The sequence below is a fragment of the Acanthisitta chloris genome, unplaced genomic scaffold (assembly GCF_000695815.1).
Source record: "Acanthisitta chloris isolate BGI_N310 unplaced genomic scaffold, ASM69581v1 scaffold3993, whole genome shotgun sequence".
Lineage (NCBI taxonomy): Eukaryota > Metazoa > Chordata > Aves > Passeriformes > Acanthisittidae > Acanthisitta > Acanthisitta chloris.
The window spans coordinates 1,036-18,346 of NW_008666404.1; the positions used below are offsets into that span (position 1 = coordinate 1,036).

The 17,311-nt window shown below is 35.2% G+C and overlaps 1 protein-coding gene across 1 annotated transcript; it reads left to right on the forward strand.

Annotated features, from left to right (window-relative positions):
• Positions 1 to 2,397: 2,397 nt before the first annotated feature.
• Positions 2,398 to 15,060, forward strand: LOC103799742 (alkylglycerol monooxygenase-like; the record flags this gene model as incomplete). The annotated part of the gene is made up of 7 exons (XM_009072090.1): positions 2,398 to 2,464; positions 4,010 to 4,075; positions 4,174 to 4,253; positions 5,394 to 5,528; positions 6,007 to 6,123; positions 13,561 to 13,643; positions 14,976 to 15,060. Coding segments are annotated over 7 exons (633 nt in total), but the record flags the coding sequence as incomplete, so codon positions are not given.
• Positions 15,061 to 17,311: the final 2,251 nt, after the last annotated feature.

Genomic DNA, 17,311 nt, shown 5'->3' on the forward strand with positions numbered 1-17,311 from the left:
CTTTTCAAACTCGAGCTTATTTTGAGGGAGAACTGAGAAATGCAAATGGTCTTACGTGTGTTGTTCTTGGCTTCTGAGTTAAATAAAACAAACCAAACTTGTCTCAGTATTCTGCTTTTCTGGTCAAGTGTGTGCAGGATTTTGAGAAAGGTACTCCAAATGTTATTCTATCTGAAGAATTTTCTCATTTCTATACTCCTTTAATTACAGAAATGCTCTATGTAACCAATTAAGTAGATCTTCTTTTTGTTGTTGGGGGGTATTTTTATCCTTTTATTGTGATATTTACCTGAGTCATAAAAATTTACATAAATCTGAGGAGTGTTCTGAGTCTGTTTTTGAGTCCAGATCTACTTGCACTTGCACATCTGCAAAATAAAAGAGAAATGGAACAGCCATGTTTAAAGACTTTGTTTTGTAAACCTTAAATGAATAAAGATCATCGTGTCTAGTTTTTAGATGAATTCACCTGCTCTCATGAGTAGTGACTGTTTGCCTTTCTACTTAATGTGGTTTTTGCCAATATTATCTTATCTCTATTATTATATTACAGATCACCCCTTTTGGCAGTATGAGTATTAAATTTGCTAATTAAGTTCTGTAAAAGACAAAGTGGTAGATACTTTGTTCTGTTTCTTAAGGTCTAAGCATTTTTATTTAGCTGATTTTATGGTCTTCCCCTCCCTGCCCCTCCTCTCCCCTCTCAACCCTCCCCCCTCTTAAATTGCAGGACATTATGGTCATAATCAGACGTAGGTAATAGTTGCCATTATAAAATATATTGTGAATAGAAATCCTTTTTGGTCATCCAGTGAGTTCACCTATTTGTGATTGATAGATTTGTGTTTCAGATTAAGGAATGGTTGCTATGTTCAGGTTACGTTGAGCTAACCAGAGCACAAAATTTGAAGTCAGTGATGGCTTTCCACTAGCTCCATGATTCCCGATTCTAAAATACCTAATTTAGCATAAACCTTGCTGATACAAAGTTGTTTTATCAGCATTTTCTGACAAAGCTTGAAACATTATAGAGTGAGTTTATGGCAATTATAATTTTCTATAGTTTTTAGTTTGGTACTAAAATGATCAAGGCTGGACTTTCTGTACTGTTGTCTCGTTGCCTTAGATTGCAGCACCACCTTGAATTTATGCTGGTCTATTTTCTTTTCATGCCTCCTACTCATGTGGTGTATTTGTAACCATATGTTGGATCAGATTCAGGAACTAATCCAGTTAAATTAACTTAGAAAAACAAAACAAAATTAGTTTTGATTTCCATCAGTCCCCTAATCAGATTTGTTGTGTTACTGCATTTGTGTGGGGTAAAAGAAGAGTATTGATAGAAGGAACAAGCAGTCAAGGATGCTTAATGAGGAAAGGGTACTTGTTTCTGGGTCAATGCCAGCCATTTGCTGGTGTAAAGTGTTCACATAACTGGGATCATAGAGTAACACTGGATCCCAAGCAATGCCTGTGGATATGGGTAAGAACTATGAGTGAAACAATTTGTATGAAATCACAGAATCAGCAAGGTTGGAAGAGACCCTCAAAATTATCCAGTCCAACCATCAACCTAGCACCAGAATCACCCCTAAACCATATCCTTGAGTGCCACATCCAAATGCCTCTTGAGCATTTCCAGAAATGATGACTCCACCACCTCCCTGAACAACTTATTCCCATGCCTAACCACTCTTTCAATGAAACACCTTTTTTTCAAATATCTAATGAGAACCTCCCCTGGTGGAACTTAAGGCCATTGCCTCTTGTCATTTCACTTGAGACATGACAGAAGAGACTGACCTGCACCTCACTACAACCTCCTTTCATGTAGTTGTAGAGAGTAATGAGATCCCCTCAAGTCTCCTCTTCTCCAGACTCAACAACCCCAGTTCCCTCAGATGCTTCTCATAGGACATGTTTTCTAGACCCTTCACCAGCTCCATTGTCCTGCTCTGGACATGCTCCAGCACTTCTATGTCCGTTTTGAAGTGAGGTGCCCAAAACTGAACGCAGTACTCAAGGTGCAGCCTTGCCAGTGCTGACTACAGCAGGTTAATCACTTCCCTGTGATTCCATGATATTATCAGTTCATGATTCCCAGTTCTCTCAATGATCCTCATGGAATCATGAGCTGATAACAATAAAAAGAAAATTTGCTGCTGGATCCAAAAGAAATTGTATTTTTAATTTCTATTTTACTAATTTTATTTTCATGAAAGTTCTTGTTAACAGTAATAAAATTAAATGGTTCAGGAAAAAAATTTGATTTTTTATCTTTTTATGCAATTCTCCATAAGATAAATACCCTCCTTTTTGCATTTGCTCCCTCTGTTTTCCTTCCTTCTTGATCTTATACAGTATTTTCAAGTTCATTTGAACACTATGTTTTTTAAGGTCATCAACAAACTTGGGCCTCTGGAGTGGATTCTCAATACTCCCAGTCATCACAGAGTTCATCATGGTAAGCTAAAAATGGAAACTCTTATTTATTGGTGTGTTTTTCTCTCAAGGTCACTATTTGTATAGTAATAATAATGGAGCAAAATTGTACAGTTAAATCAGTTTTACAGAAAGATTTTTGACAATTACCTCAAAAATAGTCCCTATTCAGTCAGAAATTTCACAGTATTTTTAAAAAAACATTTTTAGAACTTTAGTTTCAAACTGTTTATGTTTGAGATTAATTATTGAGCAGAAATTAAGGTGTGGATAGCATGAAATAATTTGAAGACTTTTGAGCAAAACAATTCAATGCTTGTATGTATGAAGAGTGATAGAAAAAATACCTCATTCTTCCTAGGCTACAGAAACATCATCAGCTTGTCAATCACTAACAAGCTTTTGCATTCATATTAAAGCACTGTATGTGTGAAAAGACATGGTTATGTTTTGGAAGAAGAACTGTTAAATGTCTTAGTGGAATTTGGTTTCAGGTGTCTGAATTGTTGATAAATTTCACTTCTCACAAGTGCATGATCATTGACTTTTCATCAATATTCAAAGGCACTCAAGACTGTACAGTATATGTAAGTTGAATTGATAACTCCTCTGCATACTACAGCATGTCATGAGCACATCTGCGGATTGGAAGTTATTTTCATAGATGACCTTGGCTCCTTCAGTATGCAGAGATAATACGTTTAAAAAAATAGGGGAATGGAAGAACAAAATAATTTGAAAGAAACTCAAACACAGTTATATTTACAGAGGGTGTTATTAATATTTATTATATCCTCCAAACGTTAAGTGTTTATGGCACTGTGTAGACTTTTTAAAAAGACTTTAGTGCTCTGAGTATCTAATCCTTAAAATTTGCACAACTGCTGGTAATCCTGGAGGGAAACACTTTGCTCTTACTTGCTGAATTCTAAACTAATCCTCTGATCCTCATCAGAGTTAAGCAGAATCACTCCGGAGCTGATCAAGGGTTGTACAGTTGCTCCGCACAGTCTCAATGAACTTAGGGATATGCAATCAATGTTTCTTTGCTCATACTTTGAGAGGACAGCTCATACACAAATACATTCCCTAGAAAACTAAGAAGGATCAGTTTTCCTCACACTGAATTTAGTGATCATAAATGCAGGCTCAGATAAACGACACAGAAGATAGGGACAGCTGACAGCTGTTAATGAGATGATTGCACATACATATATATTTAACATATATTTTCTCAGGTATAAACTAGTTAAATTATTTCTGTTTGCTTTTCAGTTCGTCTTTATAAATATATTTGGAACTGGTTTTACTCTCCAAATGAATCCTTTTATTTCACAGATATTTTAGCTATTACAATTTGATTTGTATGTCTGAATCTAAATAGAAAGAGGGCAATAAGGCTAGTAAGAAAAAAGAAGTTTTATAGAGGTATGGGGAGTGGTGGAATAGCTATATTATAAAATTATTTTTAAATTGTAAAGTGCTGCTAATGATGATTTCCCTTCATAATTCAGTTGCATGTATTCTTATAAGCCATTACCTGTCTCATAAATTATTTTTATTACAGGTAGAAATCCTTATTGTATTGACAAAAATTATGGTGGCACACTCATTATCTGGGACAGGATATTTGGTAAGTAACAAAAGGTGTTCTCTCTCATGTCTAGTCAATGTACCAAATTAACGTATACTTTTGAATTTGATTGTTCTTTTGTTTTATTCTGTCACCAGGAACATTTGAAGCTGAAGATGCAAAAGTTGTGTATGGCTTAACACATCCAGTAAATTCGTTTGATCCCATCATGCTCCAGGTGCTATAGTTTGTATCATCAACTTTGGTATCTTCAACTGATAATCATGTTCAAAACAGACTCCTCTCTTAGGCAGTTGAGGCCATCCTTGCATTGCTAATTTGTCAATTACATTATCTACAATTTCTTCAGTATTCCATTACAACACAGTCATTTCTACTCACTGCATTGAATATATACGGAGCTTGTAGTAATCATGAAAACACAAAACAGTAAAATTAACAACTAATTACAATGATGATGTAATAGGCCTTGGACTGAATGATCTCTGTTTTGCAATATGCAGTAAAGTATACAGAAAAAGATACTTCTTTTTTCTGTTGTTTGTATCCTCTAAATGTTCTATGTCATAAATAATTCCATGGTATAATATCTTTGCTGTTTATACCTGTTTTGCATATGTGCTGTTCAGGGTACTACAGAATCATTTGTGTTGACTGAATTTTATAGCAGCTATCATAGTCTCAACAAAACCTCCAGAACAGCTAAAAATAATACCTTTTTTTATGAAAATATATAAAGGCAAGAAAAGGAAAAATAAAGGGAAGAAAAAGTTCTTAATGTGATGCTTAGATTTTTTGGTTCAGGTTTCAATCAAGCTGGATAAAAATTCTCTCTAAAAGCCTGAGGAGTAGTGGAGTCCATATTTGCTTTTTATGCCTGCTCATCCATGGAGGGATCTCAAAGAATGAGAAATTCTACCTGCAGGGATGTTTGGGCTGGAAACTAGAAAGATGGCCACAGCCTGTACAATTATATCCATTTCAGTCATAGATTAAGTAATTTAATTATTAGGAGTATGTCATGTCAAGGTCCCAGTAATCAAATACTAGTTTAAAACTACCATAGATATAGCTATGCAATATGCCATAAAATACTCTGGATTGATTATAGGAGAGACAGATGGAAAAACAGATTTTCCTCTGGGCAGAAGTCATTGTATTCCTCACAGTAAACCAAGGGCTTGATTTGGCTGCTGCCTATTTCAGCCAGGTTTTCTGAGCTGTCTTCATGCTTTTCTAATTTATCCTTTACAAACTTCGAAAAATAATTTATTTGAGAGCTAAAAAAGAGTAAACTACAATGTTTTATTAAACTATTTTATCAACAATGAAAATTTACTTGCTCTTTTTTTCCTAGATACGTCCCTTGGCTCATATTTGGAACACATTTTGGGCCACACCTGGATTCTGCAATAAGCTTTCTGTCATATTCAAAGGGCCAGGCTGGGGACCAGGCAAACCTAGACTTGGCCTTCCTGAGGAAATCCCAGTGGTAAATAGAACATGCACAGGCTTTCAGTTGTGTGTAATTTACTTGGACCTCTTAATGCTACTGGATCAATGTTAAAAAGTCTACACATGCTATTTTAAATTAGCAAATTAGCAGTCATAAAGCATAGGGGAAGATGAAATGGGAACAGAAACTGAAGGAAATGAATGTTTTACTTGTGGGTTTTTTCTTTTTATTTGAAGGGGAAAAAAGTATTTTTATTTATTTTTTCATGATTCATTTCCTGAATAGATTTTCAAATTTTTTTCTATAGAGTACAGTAATTTCTCTTTATATTTTAGTTGTGAACATGTGCACTCTGTCTCACACTAGGTAGTAGATAAATTTGACAGTAGATTATCCTTGTGCAATTATCTGTGCACCTTCTTTGTGTTTCTAAGTATAAAGAGTATTAAGGAATAACAGGTCAGAGCAGATTGCTCTTGAAGTATCTTGCTAGTATCTGTTTTGCTTTATACAGATCACTGGAAAAGAAGTTGTCTTCAATCCAAGTGTACCAGCTTATCTCAATTGCTATGCAGTTGTACATTTTGCTGTAATAATGGATTTGTACACTGAACTTCTTGCTACTGTCACTGTAAGTATTTCCTACATTTATAAAATATAATCTCCTGCTAACAGTAATGACACACAACATGCTTAAATATTAAAGCATTGATCAGAGGCTCTACAACCTGTCTCATATCTTATTTGAACTATTAAAATAATAACTAGATCCTGTGAAAAGAATGACCATGAACGGTTAAATATATAATTGTATGTTAAATATACAATATTTGATAAAGTTTAGTAAACAGTGTTTAATAACCATATCAGTTGTTTGCATATGAATATACTTAAGCAATTAAATTTAAAAATACTTTTCCTGGAAGATGTGTCTGCTTCCATTTTTAGAACCATTTGAGACTTGAAACTGTGTAGATTTTAAGATGTCAAGGTTGGTCATACTGTTAGATGCCAATAACACCCAAGCTTTAGAAGGAAGACTGCAAAGGTCTTGCAGTGCTTGCAGGGGGGAAGGTTGGTGTCAGCAGGAGTTCAGAGTTGGAGGAGCACAAATGTCAGGGCAAATGCTTCTTCCAGTCTCTAATATACAGCAGCATTTATAGAAATGCAACAAGGAGAGGCATGTATTTATCACCTTGCATTTGGGCTGATGGGGTCTCCCTGGTAACACAATGTATTCCTCCTTGGATACCTGGCAACCTCTGGAGGTGAACTACAAGTCCATCTCCACCTGCAAGAAGTGAGACATTAACTACTTCCAAGTAGTTCTTCACATCCTTCCAAGCTTTTTTTTTAATTCCTTCCTTCATGACTCTCCTGTACCTAAGGTAAAATCATCTAGTTATGAACCAGAATTTAATGCATCTAATATTCCCACAAATCTGTCAAAGACCTAGCAGGACCTAAGAAAACACCAGAAAAGTCTATCGGTTTGATAAAATGCCCTTTGGCCCTCTTCTTAAACACTTTCTAAGACCTCCTTAGTTAAACAGCAGTCTTGTATTTGTCTAACCCACGTTGCCATAGGCAGGTTGTCAGGGTGCCAGGGACCTCTTGGGTTCTTCAGTCTCTGCTGTCCTGTGACTTGTCTTGTCCTGGCACACTCACCTGGTGATCTCCAACCCTTGGCTGACATTGATTGCAGTCTCCTGCCCAACTCAATGGACACTGCAGAATGTAATATAATATAAAAGCTACCTCAGACATACTCTTCTGATTAATATTAGGTTATTCTACATACCATGTTTACCTCTGCAAAGGGTCACACTGCAACTGCAGGGAGTTTGGAGATTACTAAGTCATTTTAGGCTTAGCCTATTCTAAGTTGTTTCTGAGGACAGGAAATTAAGCCAAAGGTAAGAATAAATACCTCCAATGTATAAAGGTTATACAGTATGCCTGACAGCCAATGATTTTATATTGAGAAAAGCCTCTGCAAGATTTTCCGGATATGCTTCTAGATTCCTACATACCAGAAGCAAGTCATATTTGCATAGGGACCAAACTGGAGGGGTTTTTTTTTTGCTTGTTTGTTTGTGGGGGTTTGAGGGGGGTGTGTTTTTTTGTGTGGGGTTTTTTTGTTTGTTTTTGTTTTTGTTTTTTTTTCCTCTACTGCTATCTGCTGTTATTTCTTTTAGCAGTGTGGTTTTTTGTGTGGGGTTTTTATGTTTGGTTTTGTTTTTGTTTTTTTTCCTCTGCTGCTATCTGCTGTTATTTCTTTTAGCAGCAAGAAATAAGGTATCTGATCATGAGGCATTTTTTCTCCTCTATTCTTTTATTGTTTTCCCCCTTTTCTGGTCCTGGAAGGAAAAATGGATGGTCCAAATAATTTTCTCTGCTGATAACTACAGATGCTTAAGAATAGTTATTAAGGGAAGCTGAAAAAATGCACCCAAGCCCCAGATAGTCATCGAATTCTTTCAGCCGTGGAGGAAACATCCTGAAGATCCACCATTTATGAACTAGAAATAGAAAACCAACTAGAAAATTCTCTGCACAAAAGTGCAGGGTAATAAGGTAGTAAGGATAAGAAGGAGAGCACAGGGGACTAGAAGCACCTCATCTCAGGACATAAACATTCAGCGTGGGTGTAGAAAGTGCTGGTCCCAAGGCAGAATTCCAGCATCACTCTGCAGTACAGTGGGGAAGCTGTCATAAGAAGGAAGCTTGTGTATGAATAACTTTACTTGGCAAAAATCTTTCTTCAATATCAGTTTTCCACTACACTGAGTTATGAAATGTCTATGGATACAACTGGAACTTTCTGTCTGGCTTTGAATTATGTCATAACTGTGGCATAGCTCCATAAATGGAGAAAACTAACTGTTTTCCTCATCTTTAGGTATAAGTTCCATTTTATAATAGCCATAAGACACAGCACACAGCTATTACATTTCTCAAGTGATTACAGTTGCTCAGAGTTTGGTCTTACGCCCTGTAGAAGTGTTAAATTTCTCTATCCATAAAGAGCAACCATATACCTTCTGTCTGAATGACCTACATTTAACTTACAGAAAGGACAAAACAAGAAAGAACAAATATATATTTTCCACAGGAGAGAGCATGCAATGTTTGTTTTCTATATAATGGTCTGTGGTACATCTAGTGAATAAAAATTACTTCTGAGCTCTGCACATCTAGATCTCATCCAAAGCTCATTGAAGAAATGGGATTTGGACCAGTCCCAGAGAGAGTGCTAGGAGTGTAAAACTGCAGTACATTCAAAGCAAAAGTCTCATAGCTCCAAAACTTCATGTATCACATAAATCAAAGTGAAGTGCACCTTAAACACATTTTGCAGTCTTTTTTATTGTTGATAGATACTGTAACATTTACTGTGCTTATAATTCTATGAATATGAGAGTAGTTTAAATTAGACGAAAAGTAGTAAGGGGTAAGACAGATCTCTTGAAAGTTGAGAATACAGTGAATATATCCATTCAATAGGACATCACCAAATACTGTGTATGGAATATTGCTAAGAATTTACAGCTTTTTTTTCCTAGATATTATAGGTTAAAATAAATTCATGCAGCCAAAGACACCTAACAATACAAATTTCATAGCACTGTATTAGCAGTCATGATTTGAATGTCAAAAGTGTCTGATATGTGACAGTAGAACATCTGTTAACTTGAGATGTGCTGACATCATTCCTAGAAGTTCTTTTGAAACACTGAACAAATCAGGATAAGAAAATGCATCCATGTTATTCTTCAAAGGCATAAAACCATCTGAGTCCTTTGAAATATGAATGTCAGTTTGGAATATTTCAATGCTCATCTAAATACACATTTGGAATAACATTTCCTTTGTTTAAATGAATTATTTTTTCATTACTAAAAAAATATAAAATAATAATGCTGTGGCATTCTGTTGATTACAAAGCCATGTAAACTTCTTACTAAACTCTATAATCCTACTTTCCCTTTTTTTAAGGCTTAAAGATATTTTTAAAACTTTCAGTGAAATGAATATCCAACAGAAATATTTTTTTCTGGTTGATTGCAGCCAATAATCACATTGCAAAGCTGTGGCTGCCTTGTAATTGGGGAACCTGCTGTGGTCCCACATGCTTCTCTGTTTATACAAATACTCCAGTATATAAATTCTCATTTAGTTTATATATACATCCATGTATACTATGTTTAAGTGGAATGAGGATGCTAGCACTAATGAAGGTGTAAAAGACACATTCTTTTCACACGGCTGCTTGCAGTGCATAGATTTAATATATGATGTTAGTTTAGTGATATAACCCACTGACTATTTTGTTGATTTTGGTAGAGTAATGCCTAGAAAATGGATGCCTCAGCTGCCAGCATCCACTTCATAAGGTGATACATGTTTGAAAGCAAATAAAGGAATCAAGGCTGCATATAACTATACCACTGAAGCTGTAAGAGAAAGTTAGGGAAGCAAATTAATAATAGTAAAATTTATGCTACATGACTGTTTTTCTAAAAGCTGCTATTCCCAATGGCATCATGGTATATTTCACTGCAAATGTCTTGGTAATCCTTGACTAGGAGCACAGATGAAGGAACACTTTTTTTTTTTTTTTAATTGTATGTGAATGTGGTGTGTGTACCTACATTGCAGGTTAACTTACACCTTCTACCTTCATGGTTCCCAGTAAGGTTTTATGCCTCACCATTCATCACTCCAGTGAGCTGAAGTTTTGGGAACTGGAAACCTGCAACACTGTGCTCAGGCAGTACAGTGTCATGCTTTTGAATGAACTTGGTGTGCCAGTTTGGAATTAACTGTCATCTGGAGGTTGTGATTTAGAGTCATCCAGCCCTTCAGCTCTGGGCCACAGATGGTATTGCCCATAAGGAGTTTTGCAAACAGCTAGTGTTCAGGATGCTATGGTTCAAGTAGGAAAGTGTTTGAAGAGAAATGGAAATTAGCCTGAAAAAACAAATCTGTAAAATATGATCACACCTGGCTTAAGTAGTTGTTATACCAAAGAATCACATATAGAATTTTCACCATTTAAAGATAAAGGTTTGTTTATATTTGAGTATGAATTACTTAAATTATAAGGTTGCTTCAGTTCTGATTTACTAACATACATTAACATGTATTGGTATTTTTTCCTGTTAATTTATGCTCAAAACTGATCTGCAATTAATTAATTTATTTCCATGTTCTTAATCTATGCTTTATTCTTCTCTGGTTAGATAAATGTGGAGAGTCAAGTGATGACTCCAGGCTCCCTTTTTGCATGTCTTAAGTGTTTAGGAGAAGTTTATGGGGTCACAACTCCAAATTCTGATATTCAAGCCATTCTTTTTTTTTTGGAGACAAAGCCACAGTCTGAATTGCAATATTACAGTGTCTCTAATACCAAGCTATCATTATTTCAATGTCCATCAATAGCAATGTAATAGAAAAATGATAATAAAACTTGTTATTATGTCCTGAGTAATTTAAATTTTTTCCTACTCCTTCAGAAATAAAATATATCTTTAAGCAAAGAAAAAAATGCTTGATGAAAGTTATGGGTAAAAGCACTACTATGATCCAAAGGTGTTTACTTTAGGGAAGTATTTCCATCATCCACTCAAATCCAACTCTTAGTGCAATACCAAATTTAGGCTCTAGACTTGCAATCTAGCTAATGTCAATAAATAGAATAATTCCTGAAGTATTCTCTCTTCACCAACTACATCAAAAGCTTAGGTTAATAACTAGTCTCTAGGCACTTCAGTGAAGGTACTTAAAGGCAGATAGAATGAAGCAGCACCTCAGTTTTCTGAAACTTGAATCACAAGGAAACCTTGATGTCAAGGACTTGGTGACTGGTTGTCTAATGCTAGCCATCTCGGAAACACTGTGAGGGCATAAAAACATGAAATCATGCTGCTCTTTTAAACTGGAAACTGGGGACACCCTTATTCATTCATGACACATACTGTTGGATCCTTCCTGAAGACAAGTATTAGCATTTGTTCTATCAAAACCATTGCAATTACATTCATTTTCCATAAAGTATGATGTTAGCCATAGATTGTAATGTAGCAATTCTATAACTTGATCAAAATCCAGATTTGATATTCAGTTCCCTTTCCTGCCTGAGTGGGATACAAAACCTTACTCTCCTTTTCTCAGAATAGTGCCCCAACACTGAGGGAACATTTTTAAGGCACTCTGCAGAACCTGGTGCGTCACACTGGGAACAAAGCAAAATCAGACCTACTTGGTTAGGAGGACAAGGTTTAAAAACTGTAGGTGTAATTCTTCAACTTATGTGTGAGGACAGTGTCTAAGGAGAAAAGCCCTGAATTCCAGTTGTTGTTCACTGGCAAACTCCTTTGTTTGACAAGTAACAATCACTGAAAAACATATCAAAGCATTTCTAAGAAATTTATGTGCGAGTTCCCTTATGCCTGTGCCAAATCATGTTTTTCTTTGCTCACCTCTTGTCTTTTTGTATGGCCCAATTTCTACAGCAAGTGGGAGTTGATCTCACTGTGGCCAGATGAGCAGGTAAAGAACTCCTCATTTTATTAAATTGAAATAGAATTTGTGCGTGTTTTTATAAAAAAGGTCTGTCCAAATATTTTGTCACTTCAAATTGCCTCATGCTAACAACGGAAAGTTTATCATAATGAGGGATGGAACAGATTGGAAATGTAAAAATGCAGTAATAAGTTTGATTTTATCCTGGTATAAATCTGTGCAACAGAGTGGCTTGACAGATGTCATTTATGAGAACTGTGTTCTGGCTTGTAAACTGGTGAGGCTGCTGTTTAGCTTGCTTGTTGCTGGAATTGAGTTTTCTTTGTTCAATAACAGTTTGTTAAGGATATCTAAGTAGGTGCTTGTGATTCTCCAGTAAAGCAACAGAAACTTGCCCAGCCTGAGTGTGTGGTTTGATGTGTTTTGCAAACATGGGCACTCTAAGTTCACACAGCTGTAAAACTTGAGAATATCCTCCTGTGGCCTCCCACGCTCACGGATACTTACCTTAGATCTCTTTGAGGAGTTGGGGCCACCACCGAAGGAATCTGGACATGTCAGTGAATGGGATTTATTGAAATCAGTGCAGACATTCATAGAGTTTTATTTTTTCCAATGCCTGCAATCTTGAAGTGCAAGATGCATAAACTGTATTACTGTTGAAGCAAAAAGGGATTCCTGTAACTCAGATCCACTAATTGTGTTTTGTTTTGTTGGGTTTTTTTAATGAAAAAACAAAGGCTTTTCAAAACTACTTTTTGAAATGAAGTCAGGGAGAGAACAAGAAAACTGATTAAATAATATATTGTCAAAAGCAGTTCTGTACAATAAAAAATATTTAATAAATGAAAAAAAATTCAGACTTTACCATCAAAATAATTTATGTTTTCCTGAGTTTTGTTTATATCATTTTGATGTAAATTTTAAGGACAGAAGTCCTCATCTTGCTATTCATCCAAGTACTCACACACATGTTAGTGTTTAAAGTGTTTTAAGTCTGATTGAATTTAGTGATATGAGTTGAAGTGTTTTGCTGAGTTGGGAACAAAGTGTTGAGTTGTTATGAACGGAAAACATTAATTTTGTTTCCTCTTAAATATGATCATGTCATGTGAATTGTTATTCTCACCAATATATAGGTTTTGGTATCCATTGGGATTCATAGATAACTGTTGTAAAGACCTGGTAACATAAGGTGAAATTAAAAGAGTGGGGCTGCTGGGAGTTTTATCTAGAAATGTTTGTTCCCTCTTGGATAAAGTCATAAGGGAATAAGTAACTTTGGGAAAAAACATAGTGCAGAAGGGGATTAAACATTGTTTTGGAAATACAGCATTCAGGAAACAACTATGAAGGTGGTTACTTCAGATAAGTGTGCATTCCAGAGTAGATGTTTTTGTTGTAAAATTTAAAGTAACAAATTAATTTAAAAGCAGATACTAATATCACTGAGTGAGAAAGTTGAAGCTACTGTTCTGTAAAAACTTCATTTCTCTTCAGGAAAATACTCTAAATTAATTATTTGCCTACTTTTTAACAGGCATTATCACAGGGAACAGTTCTCCTGAGAATTGGTTTTATCATTCTGTCCCTGGCCTGTTTTGGACTACTTATGGAGAACAAGTAAGATACAAAGCATGCTTTTTTTTTTCTTTCTTTCATTATGCATTATTTAGCATTAAATGGAAATCTCAAGCGTGTCAGAAGCTATATCAGTAAAGAAATATAGATATACTTGGACACATATGTTACTTTCTGTTCAAACTAGAAAATGAGACATGACAAGCCTTCATCTAAACCCAGGAGTGTTTCTATAGCAATTAGTGACTACATCTATATTGTTGTTTGTAGAAAAAGTTTAGGATAGGTTAGTCATATCTCCCTCTGTGCTTCCATTTATTGGGTCCACACCTCTGGGTTTGGGACACTGGCCGGTGACAGAGACCTGCCAGCTGTGCCAAGGTTATTCAAGGTCAGACTGCAACCATATTGTCTTGGTCCTGTGTAGCATGCCATAGGTGTCAGATGCAGTGATGGTATGTGAAAAGCACACAGTGTAGCTCAGAGTACATGCAAATTCATGTAAAAGGTGGTGTAGACTTAAGACTAAACTTAATCAGTATGGATTCAAATGAAATTTGTTTTTAAATTATGAAGTAGTTTGTATGGACACTGTGGCCCTAGAGAAGATTAAACAGCAGCCAGTTTCTTACAAAGGAGCTATTTGCCCTACCAGAGCAGAAATGTGGAATAGAGCTTTCTTTGAGACTGAGGTGCCAATTCTGCTTTGCCCCTGAAGTTCATTATGTTTTCAGAAAGGAATACCTTTCACTTTCATAGACTGAACACTTTATTTCAGGACAGGTAAAAATCTGTCAGTATGCCATAGACGCATATAACTTAGGGAGTTAATAATGTGAATTAGTAAAAATTTGCATAAATAGACCAATTAAAAGATTCTGAACTACTCATGTAGCAGTTTTCAGAATTTTGCTGTGGTCATTTGTGAGATCAAAAGACAGTAACTATATATACAGCTGCATGTATGTGAGTTCATATATGGTTTGCAAGTATGTGTATTCTCACTCCCAGCAAATTCAGTGTTATAAGTCCATGTAAGGTGCATACTGTAAAAACCTAACTATAAGGTTAGGAAAGATGACTTGATATAAGTGCAGGATATTGCAGACTAATTCTACTTTTTCTTTTTCACTGAAGTTAACAAAGAAGAAAAGATCGGAAGTTAATCTGAATTGATTCCCTATTCTAAGTATGTGTATTCTCACTCCCAGCAAATTCAGTGTTATAAGTCCATGTAAGGTGCATACTGTAAAAACCTAACTATAAGGTTAGGAAAGATGACTTGATATAAGTGCAGGATATTGCAGACTAATTCTACTTTTTCTTTTTCACTGAAGTTAACAAAGAAGAAAAGATCGGAAGTTAATCTGAATTGATTCCCTATTCTATTCTATTCATAGGGGTTTACAAACTTGGCTACTTTAGGAGTCAAATTCCTTTCTTGGGCAATGCATATGAGGTAAGACATTTATTTTTAAATGTGTATGCTGATTAGTCTAGATATTTTATCTTTTTAGAAAAAGCAGAGACACCAAAAATGTATATTTGGGTTTCTTACTTTTTATTGTGCTATTTGGGTAGATTATTACTTTTTTCTCTTTTTTCCCCCTTTTTGATTATTTTATGAGAAAATTTGGTTTTGTTACAAATGCCATTTTTGCTTGAAAAAAGTAATGAAAGTGTGCATTTAGCATTTATTGCAAAAATAATTCCTTAGTGGCCATATGCTTTGAAGTGAGTAATATGAACGCATTGCTGAATGTGAATTGTTTAATCCTCATTTTCTGGGAGAAATTGGAAAATGCTTGGAGTCCAGAAGATGCTTAAATATAAAATATTTTGTTCTGTACTTATACTGTACCTCAGAAACAGACTTTTAGCCTTTGATAAAGAGAGGATACTGTAAGTATGGTTACTTTTGTGTTCTTACCACTTACTTTTATCCTGTTTGTGTCTTTTGCTTTTAAATCTACCTTTCTTTTTTTTCACTATGGTTGATATTTCATAACTTGTATTATTATCAGGATTGAATGACAATAATCAGTAATATGATTCCGATCTGAATAATATTAACAAGCTACCTGCTGTTGGTTACCAGCAAAGACTATTATCACCAAGTTTATGAATGGGTTGCTATACTAGTAGAACTGTTATCAGAAAGTTACTTTTTGGCCTAAAATCAGAAAAAAATAAAATAGAACACTAGAAACTGTGACCCAGCCAAGTTCAGTATGGTTCCTTTGACTTGAAACATCTGCAAAATTTATAGCAACTTTCCTAATTGGAAGTTTCTGGTAGTGGTATTGATTCTCCTGCTTTTCTAGGGGAACAGACAATAGAGAAATGAAAAAATATATAATGCTACTCTGGGTCTGGGTGTTTGGGGTTTTTTTTGTCTTTTTTTATCTGGGATAGGAAACAATAACTATTAGACAATGTTTAATGCTAGATAAATGCCACTAACTGAGAATTGCTTATATTTTCCCCCCATTTTGTTACATTGCCAAAGCTTTGATGTATAAATCAAGCAGTTCTTGAATTCCTTTGATGAGAGTCTGCCAGAACTCAGTAGATGTTTTAAGGGGTTTACTTACTTAAATATAATTTGGAAAATGTTTGTATTATTTCCTGAGTAGCCTAATACAGTAGACAGGCTTGAAGCAATGAATTCTAAAATTTGACAGCTAATTCTACAACCCTTGAGATATAGCTCTCAGACTTGAATTATTTTGGTATTCTAACTGAATTTTGGGAAAATTATATGTCATAATATATGCTCTCAATACTTGCTCTGCTGAGTTGTGTGTATTCATATGTAAAAGTGTCTCTTACTAAGAAACTAGTCCTCCTCCTTCATGAAGAAGAAAATAAAATGAAATCATTCTTATTCTATTCTTTACATGGTTCTGTTATTAAAAAATATATTTATTGTCATCTCAAGTTCTTTTCTACTGTACTTTTCTGTCCTTTCTTCTGTATAATGTTTTTCCCTTCCTACAGTTCTCTGTTACTCTTTTCTTAGTCCCTTGTTTAGCGCTAACTAGGTAGTCTGGTTTTGATGAGAAGCAGGAGTACCTTGCTTCACAATTTTTCTTTGAAAATACTGAAAGAATAGGTGTCTTTCAAATCATTTGCTGTCAGGAAGATCAGGATATATAATGCTTCTGAGTGACGCCAGTAAATCCACATTTGGGATTTACATTTTATCATGAATCAACAATTTGGTGATATTAGTGATATTAGTAGCCTTTATGATCATAGACTCATAGAATGCTAAAATAGTTTGGGTTGGAATTGACCTATAAAGGTCATATAGTCCAACCCCCTCAATAAGCAGGCACATCTTTAACTACATCAGGTTGCTCAGAGCCCCATTCAACCTGACCGTGAATATTAGCAGGGATGGGGCAACTGTCACCTCTCTGGAGAACTTATTTCAGTGTTTTACCAGCTTCGTCATAAAAAAATGTCCATCTTTTTGTAGTCTGAATGTTTGTGATGAACTTCAAAGTTTTGAATGATCTGCTTTTGCTCCCAATGCATTATACAGTTGCTGGATTCATGGTAGGCATGTTCTTATGGGTCTAATGGGATTTAGACTAAAAAATAAAACTGAGCAAAGAGAAACTGCTGGAGATTTGTCAATTCATGTTGAAATGTCTTCAAACATTAATGTTTTATCGCAGTATTGACCTGATCATTTTGAAACA